The following is a 9069-nucleotide window of genomic DNA, read 5'->3' as shown; positions in this document are numbered from 1 at the left end:
CCATAGCAGGCTAGGAAAACAGGCGGAAGCCAAGAGGAGGGACAAAGGCCAAGAATTTTACGCCTAGGCAGATTTCCCAAAGCATTTCCGCCCAGGAGGCCTCTCGGGGCGTGGTGTACTTAGGGGCTTGGTCAATCAAGGGGCGGTATTTACCTCCAGGCCCCGCCCAGTCTTCCCGCGCACGCGCCCTAAAGGCGCCGTCAGCTCGCTGTCCCCGACTGATTCTCCCGACCGCCGACATGCGTCCCCTCCTCGGCCTGCTCCTCATCTTCGCCACCTGCACTTTCGCCCTGTACTTGCTGTCGACTCGCCTGCCCCGCGGGCGGACCCGAGGCTCTCCCGAGGACGCCGAAGGCAGGTGCGTTGCGGGCACTTGGGGTCCGAGGAGGGGGACCCGGCGCCCTGAGATCCGACCTCCTGCCTGGGCTTGGGGATCAGTCGCTCGAGGGATCAGTTCCGGAACCTGGGCGGTGCTTTGGCGGAGGGCACCCCCGGCGCCCCGAAGCTGAGCTGTCATTGCAGCCCTGCCCTGCTTTGGAGCTTTGCTCGCTTCCTTCCCAGGCGCTCTCCAGGCCCCCCCCCCTTTTGCAGCCACCATCCCCCCAACCCTCTGGGGGCTCCCCCCCCCACCCCAATTCTGGTCTGGCGTGGGACTGTAGAGCCTTGGGTCTTTGACCCAAAAGGAAAGGCTCTACTCTGGCTTTGCACGACTGAAGGCAGAAGGGGGTTTGGAGGTGTGGGCTTGCACCTTCTTTTCCCGCCTGCTCTTTTCACTAGCTGCAGGCTCCCCACCAACCAGGCTGGTTGGTCCCCTGTGCTGCCTGCCTGCTGCATACATACACCCTAGAAGGGTGCCAGGATCTCTTCACCTTGCCAGAGGTGCCAACTGCTCACTTGGGCATCAGGAGAAGCTGCTTTCACTTACCATCTACAGAGCTATAGGCATTTATTTATCTCTAGCTGACAAGGTTTGGGTGGGGAGTGGGTGTTTGAACCAGGAGAAACAGTCTGGTGAACAGCTAGGAGCTAGGAAGGGTTTTGCTCCCCATGATCCTTCAGTGACAAGAGGCAAGTTTTACAGTATAACCCTTGTCCGGGTGTCAGAGTACACCCAGGACCAGATTAGGAGCCAAGTGAAAACGCAGGCCCTTTAAAAAACGCTTGTCTTTTAGCCTGACATTATCAGAGAAGCTGCAATTACCGCGTGGGTCAGATAGTCTTTCTTGGGGAGTTTTTAATTGGCTTGTTGATGACTGATTAAAGTCACTATCTTAGTGACTCAGGGCAGTGTTGAGTTGGAATTGTCCTTGACTTCTAGTTTGTGGAGGAAGGGATGCTCTTTGAGGAGAAAGCCATTTGCTACTTTTAGGACTTCCTGGGGAATGAGTCCAATTGCCTTTTGGGGGTGGGGTGGGGAGCATACCCAGCTGTGCTCAGGGGTTACTCCTGGCTCTGCTCCCAGAAATCGCTTCTGGCAGGCTGGGATCCTATGGAATGGCCAGGAATCTAACACGGCCCATCCCAGGACAGCTACATTCCAGGCAAATGCCCTACGGCTGCACTATCGCTCCAGGCCCCCAATTGCCTTTTTTAAAAATTATTTTTATGTGGGGAGCACTTCTGGCAGTGCACAGGGCTTACCTCTAATTTTGCATTCAGGAATCACTCTTGGTGTTGCTCTGGGGACCATATGGGATGCTGGGGATTGAATCTGGGTCGGCCTTTTGCAAGGCAAGTGCTCTCTCTATCTGCTGTCCTATAGCTCCAGTCTTCATTTGATTTTTGAGAATAACCAAACACGAAGCTGAAAGGGAGCCTAGTGGTGATCCCAACCCAAGCCTTCATTTCTTTTAGCAGAGATTTATTATTGATATCCACCTTGGCTTCTGGCAGCCTCTGCCTGTTTATGGAATCAGATTGTACCCCCTTGTGTGCATCACTGGGTGTTTCAGCTGGCCTGATGACAGCCACATTTGTCACCTTCCCTTCTAGAAAAGTCACTCGTGACTTTATTTATTTACTGTTTGCTTTTTGGACCATGCCCAGTAGTGCTCAGGGGTTACTCCTGGCTCTCCATTCAGGAATCACTCCTGGTGGTGGGTGCTCGGGGAACCATATGTAGTGCTGAGGGTTGAACCTGGTTGGCCACATGCAAGGCAAGTGCCCTGCCCACTGGGCTGTCACTCGGGCTCACTCATGACTTTTTGGGTCATACCCGGCAGTGCTCAGAAGTCACTCTTGGCTCTGCACTCAGAAATTGCTCCTGGCAGGGGCTCCAGGGACCAGATGGGATGCTGGGATTCGAACCGGGGTCCATCTTGTGTTGGCCACATGCTATCGCTCTGGCCCCATGCACATGACTTTCTTAGGTGCTTGGCTTTCATATTTCCTTTTGCTTTTTCAAATCCCCAGGTCACTGTCATTCCCCTCAGACCTGGCTGAGCTTCGGGAGCTCTCTGAGGTCCTTCGAGAGTATCGGAAGGAGCACGAAGCCTACGTGTTCCTGCTCTTCTGCAGCGCTTACCTCTACAAGCAGGGCTTTGCCATCCCTGGCTCCAGTTTATTGGTCAGTGCCCTGCAAGGACACCACCTTTATCTTTGATTTCGTTATCTTCCTCCCTTCCCTTTCTTGTTGCTATTGGTATGATGATGACAGGAGGGGATGGTGGGAGGCAGAGATGGGGTTGTCTACAAGTTTCAGAAGTGGGGCTCACACATACACAGCCATTCACTGGATCCTGCACACCATCGGCTGTGGATCCCAGACAACAGGGATGCAAGGATTGTGTTTGGCCCATGCTTGACCTATGTGGGTAGCTCCAGGGATAAAACTCAGGTATTTTAGGCCCTGACTCATTTCCTGGGATCCCAGCTTTGTCTTTTTAGGGGTGCCACACTCAGGGGTACTCAGGACTTACTCCTGATCTGCACTCAGGAATCACTCCTGGTGGTTCTCAGGGGACCATATGTAGTGCTAGGGCTTGAACCCTGGTTGGCCACATGCAAGGCAAGTGCCTTACCCACTGTACTATCACTCTAGCCTTCAGCTATGTCTTTTTTCATTTGTTTTCCTTTGGTGGGGTCGGGGAGTGAAAATTTTGGGCCACACTCAGTGATGCTCAGGGGTTATTTCTGGCTTTATGCTCAGGAGTGGCCCCTGGCAGTACTCAGGGACTATATTTGAACCAGGGTGCTATAGCCATATGTTAGGGAAAATGCCTTCCCTTCTGTACTGTCTCTCTAGCTCCCTGGCTTCCTACCTTTTAGATTAGGCACTGTCATGCTTACTGCATGACCTTAATAGTCTCCCAAAAGCCTATATTCCACATTTAAAAGAAAGAATATAAGTGATAAATTAAGTCACTAATTTATTTTTCTTTTTTTTTGGTGGGGGGGGGCACAAACAGGGATTACTCCTGGCTCTGCACTCAGAAATCACTCCTAGCAGACTCAGGGAACCTTATGGAATGCCAGGGATTGAACCCAGGTCAGCTGCATGCAAAGAAAGCACCCTACCCACTGTTCTAACACTCTAGCCCTCCTTAATTTCTATTTTTTTGGGGGGGTCACACCCAGCAGCATTTCAGGGGCCACTCCTGGCTCTACGCTCAGAAATCGCCCCTGGCAGGCTTGAGGGACCATATGGGATGCCAGGATTCGAACCACCATCCTTCTGCATGCAAGGCAAACGCCTTACCTCCATGCTATTTCTCTGGCTCCCTCTCCTTAATTTCTTATGGCAAGAAAGGTGAACTGGCAAGGTGAGGGCTGGAACTCGAACCATCTGGAGTTGGTTCAGATATTTGTAGGCGTTTTGGTCAAGAAGGCCAATCCTTGCTCTCACCTTTGCCTTCCTCTGCTGGCCCAGGGAAGGAACAGTCGTTTTACAAGTAGAAGTTGTTCTTGGTAGGGCCAGAGCGATAGCACAGCAGGTAGGCTTGCACACAGCTGACCCGGGTTCGATTCCTGGCATTCCATATGAAAACCTTGAGCCTGCCAGGAGGAATTTCTGAGCATAGAGCCAGGAGTACCTCCTGAGAGTCACCAGGTGTGATTCAAAAATAACAACAGAAAGAAGTTGTTTTTGGTTAGTCCTTGGCTGAAGAGACAAAGAGACATGGAATCTGCCTTAAATGGAGAGGGAGAGGGTTGGATTTTGAAGTCTCCAGGGGGGACCCCCTTAAACCCCCTCTCCCCACCCCGAGCCTGCAGCAATATCTCTGGGCTCTAGGCTCTTGAAGTTGCCAATTTTTCTTTTTCTTTTTCTTTTTTGTTTTTTGGGTCACACCTGGCAGCACTCAGAGGTCACTCCTGGCTCTATGCTCAGAAATCGCTCCTGGCAGGATCGGGGGACCATGTGGGATGCTGGGATTTGAACCACCGACCTTCTGCATGGAAGGCAAATGCCTTACCTCCATGTTATCTTTCCAGCCCCGAAGTTGCCAATTTTTAATCTAAAGTCGAGTCTGAATTATTCTCCCACTTCCCACAGTCTTTTATTTACTACACTTGATCTTAGCCAAAAGGCTGAGTAGCGATTACAACCTTTTAAATGTAAATAATAGAATAGTATAGTATAAATATCTACTTATTTATACTATACTATTCTATTATTTAAATTTATTTTGGTTGTAAGGTCACATCTGGCATTATTTACTCCTGGTTCTGTGCTCAGGGATCACTCTTGGGGTGGGGGGTGGGGGCTTAGGGGATGTGGGATGCTGAGGATTGGATCCAGGCTGGCCATTTGCAAGGCAAGTGCCCTACTTGCCATACTATCTCTCTGGCCCCAGTTCTTATTTTTATTTTTTTGGCCTGGGATTCAGGACCACTCCTAGAAGAGCACTGCTCCCACTGGCACTGGTGATCCTCGGTGGACATGGGCCATCACTGGCGCATAGTTATGGGGAAGAATCATGCAGTGTTGGGGTTCTTTCTCAGGGCCTGGTAACTCCATGTGTGCTGTTTCTTAAGCTGTTTCCCCAGCAGTCTTGGAAGTAAGTTCAAATCAGTGCAAGTATGTGATAGAGCCTGGGTGGGTCAGATCCCTGCTGTGTAAAGTGAATCACGCCACTTGCCTTCTCTATTCCCGTTTCCCCATCTGTGAAGGAGGCACACTCCTCCATTGCTCCCTAGGGCTGTGGTGTGGGAGGATGAGCTATCTCTGTGGGTGTAGGCTGGTAGTATGCTCTGAGTGCTTGGGAATCTGAACCAGGATGTCTGGGGCGCTCCCTGCTGACCTCTTCTTGTCCCTGCCCAGCGTCTCCACTTGGCTCCAGGCTCACATTGTGGTTTCTTTGTTGGAAAAAAGAAGGACAAATACTTTTGAGCCAGGAGATCAGGAGAGAGGGCAGAAGTGCTTGAGTTCAGGCTGACTCTCTTTACCTGCTTTTTCTTGAGCTGATCCCTCTGCAGGGCAAAGAGCCAGCTGTTCCACACCAGCCAACTCCTGGTCAGTGCTTTGCGTGGCACTGAATAAGATAGTGAGTGACCTCAAATAAAGATAGTGACATTTCCCCCTCTAGATATAATGATTCAGGGCTGTGGTGAAGTGAAAGAGGTCATGTCACATAATCAAAACACTTGCCACATATGGAGGCTCCACAGGCACACCCTCCTCCAAATTTCTCTCTTTTTTCTTCTTGGTTTTTGGATCACATCTGGCAGTGTATGTAGGAATTACTACTGGCTCTGTGCTTGGAAATAACTCCTGGCAGACTTGGGGTGGAGGTCATATGGGATGCCAGGGATCGAACACAAGTTGGATACATGCAAGACAAGACGCCCTACCCACTACACTATCACTCCACTTCAGCCCCTTCTGTCTTTTTCTTTAATGTCCCATGATGCCTGTCAGCCAGACTGAACATTGCCAGTGTTCTGTCTCATGCTTCTGAGATGGTTCTAAGCTGGTCTCCATGTTTTTCTATTTTCCTACCTCCTCTCCAATGAGCCCCTCATGCTGACCGTGTCTCCCTTGCAGAATGTGTTAGCTGGAGCCCTGTTTGGGCCATGGCTGGGGCTACTGTTGTGTTGCGTGCTGACCTCGGTGGGCGCCACCTGCTGTTACCTGCTCACCAGCCTTTTCGGCAAGCAGCTAGTCATCTCCTACTTCCCGGACAAAGTAAACTTGCTGCAGAGGAAGGTAAGGGCTGAGTCCCCCATCCTATGATCAAGAGTCCTCGTGTTTGGGGGCATTCGGAGCCTGGATTCCTCACAGTTCTCTGGGAGGTTTGAGGGGCACTATGTTGGCACTGACTCCTGGGGACCCAGCCCCTATGCTTCCTTCGCTGACTCTCTGACTTTGGTTAAGTCCCATATGTCTCTGAGCCTCACCTGTCGCTGTTAGAAAAACTGAGGGGAAATGGGGAAATGAGTTGACCCTCTGGGAGGGTTTGTACCTCTAGTGTAAGGCCCTGAGTTTGATCTCTGGCACTGCAGAAAAAAGAAAAAGAAAAAAACAAACAACATGTTTTGGAGGGTACTGTGCAGATTAAGCCCCAGAATCTGGAAAGTACCTAGAATCTGGTACCACCAAGTTGCACTCCCTGGCCACTCTGTTTCTGTGTGTGTGTGTGTGTGTGTGTGTGTGTGTGTGTGTGTGTGTGTGTGTGTGTGTGCAGATTAAGCCCCAGAATCTGGAAAGTACCTAGAATCTGGTACCACCAAGTTTCACTCCCTGGCCACTCTGTTTCTGTGTGTGTGTGTGTGTGTGTGTGTGTGTGTGTGTGTGTGTGTGTGTGTGTACACATCAATGGTCAGGGTTTACTCCTGGCTCTGCACTCAGGAATCACTCCTGGTGGGCTTTGGGATGCTGGGGATTGAACCCTGGTCATCCTCATGCAAGCAAACCTCCTACCTGCTGTGCAATCAGTTGGGTCCACCACTGTGTCTCTTAACAGCAATGTCTTTGTTGGCTACAGGTGGAGGAGAACAGAAACGGCTTGTTTTTTTTCTTGCTGTTTTTGAGACTTTTTCCCATTACTCCAAACTGGTTCTTGAATCTCTCTGCTCCGATCCTGAACATCCCTTTGGTGCAGTTCTTCTTCTCTGTGCTTATCGGTAAGATGCTGGTGAGGTAAAGCTGGGGCATCATAGTTTTCATGGTGGGGGATCCCCTGGGTCAGCAGTCATAGAGGGAAAAGCATATTTTAGCCCTTGGCTGGCACTCAGTATTCTAGATCTCAACTTCCACGGTGTATTATAAATACTCCAGAACATGAAAAGAAAGGCTGTTTCATTTTCTAACTATAGTGCTTGTCTTGTAACAAGCACTGAACAAGGGTAATAAGTAGGGTCTGAAGGGATAATACAAGGATTAATGCACTTACTTTGTATGAAGTTGACCTTGTTTTTATCCCTGACACCACATATGATATTCTGAGCTTCTTCAGGAGTGACCCCCAAGTACAGAGGCCAAGAGTAACCCTGAGAACCCACTCCCCTGGGAAATATGTAATATGTGAATGAGTTGGCCTACAGTAAAGTATTGCTAAAGCATTATAGGAAAAGAGGGCTGGAGTGAGGGTGTTTGGTCAGCAGAGAAGTGAAGGTAGAAGCAAACAATGCAGAGGACTTCCTGTTTGCTTTGGGCCCATTGTGGTTCAGTTTGGCTGATCACCATCAGTGATTTTCCCCCTCTAGTGCATTGATGGTTTGATCACCGTAGTAAGGTCTGCTCAGAAGCCAGCAGGCTGGATGTAGGACTGGGGCTACTGTTTAGTCTGGGCTGAGGATCAACTTGAGCAGAGCCGTGAAGTGCCAGTGTGCTGTCCACCCAGTCCTTTATTTTCCTTGCTGGAGTGAACCCCCTTTTCTCAGCCTAAACATGCACCTCTCACAAACCTCCTTGAGAGCAGGCAGAGAAGGGCACTCATGGCTTTTGGGTCAAACAGTCTTTGAGCCATAGCTATTTATAGGGAATTCCGGAGAGAAATCACGATGCTAAATTGAACCAGAATTGACTCTGCAGCTAATTCTGGTCAGATGAGCTTTCAGATAAAGAGCTTTGGTACCTCAGTGAGCAGCTTGACTTATCCAAGAGGCATAAAGCTCAGAAAGGAGCCTGGGCTTTCAAGTGCCTCCTCTGACCGGCTGTGTATCTATGAGTGGTCTATCTGCAATGTCAGGGATGGAACCTGGAGTCTCACACCAGTGAGATCAGTGCTCTAGGGCTACGCCCCACCATCCGCGCTTGAGTGATCCGTGATATTAAGGTTGTCATATGCTATAGAAGAGGAAGATAAGGGTTTCTCAAATCAGTCAGAATCAAGGGGTGCTGGAGTAGGGACAGTCTTTGGGAAGGACATTGGGTCTACACATGATAATGCTCAGTACTTATGGTTCCCTGAGCCCCCCAGAAATGATCCCTGGCACAGAGCCAGAAGTAAGTGCTGAAGATAGCCACACATGATCCCCAAAAAAGCAAACAAAAAAAAATAATTGGGAAGTGAGGAATGAAGAGGGAAGATACACCTGTGTGATGTCAGAAGTTAGAGAGGGGCCCGGAGAAATAGTTCAGCAGTGAGAGCATTTGCCTTGCACACAGCCCACCCAGGTTCAATCTCTCATGTTCCATTATGGTCCATGAGCCCTACCACGAGTGACTCCCGAGTGCAGTGCCAGGATGTAGAAAACCCTGAGCACTGCTGGTATGGCCCAGAAACAAAATGAATAAGAACGTAGGAAAACTTGAATCCCTGCTGGATTTCCCGATGACGTTTCTGAAGGGTGGTGGTTCATTTTCCTGTCCTGGTAACAGATTTTTTGCTTTCTCCTTTTCCAGGTTTGATCCCGTACAATTTCATCTGTGTGCAGACAGGCTCCATCCTGTCCACCCTCACCTCCCTGGATGCTATTTTCTCCTGGGAAACCATCTTAAAGCTATTGGCCATTGCCTTGGTGGCTTTGGTTCCTGGGACCCTCATTAAAAAATTCAGCCAGAAAAAGCTGCATTTGAATGAAACTAGCAACAGCAGTCACCCCACTATTAGAAAGGACACGTGACATGGATTGCATGGATCTGTTTCTTCCCTGTGTAATGGGTGTGGTTCTTTAAAGCTTTTTTTT

General features: G+C 49.8%; 1 protein-coding gene across 1 annotated transcript; it reads left to right on the top strand.

The window, feature by feature from the left end:
• Nucleotides 1-212: 212 nt before the first annotated feature.
• Nucleotides 213-9069, top strand: TMEM41A (transmembrane protein 41A). Its single transcript, XM_049775891.1, has 5 exons — nucleotides 213-358; nucleotides 2413-2566; nucleotides 5984-6145; nucleotides 6924-7062; nucleotides 8786-9069. Exons 1-5 carry the CDS (start codon nucleotides 240-242, stop codon nucleotides 9004-9006), a joined length of 795 nt encoding a protein of 264 aa, XP_049631848.1. The 5' UTR covers nucleotides 213-239; the 3' UTR covers nucleotides 9007-9069.

The sequence above is a fragment of the Suncus etruscus genome, chromosome 6, assembly GCF_024139225.1.
Source record: "Suncus etruscus isolate mSunEtr1 chromosome 6, mSunEtr1.pri.cur, whole genome shotgun sequence".
NCBI classification, from domain to species: Eukaryota; Metazoa; Chordata; class Mammalia; order Eulipotyphla; family Soricidae; genus Suncus; species Suncus etruscus.
This window is presented reverse-complemented; position numbering and strand designations above follow the sequence as displayed.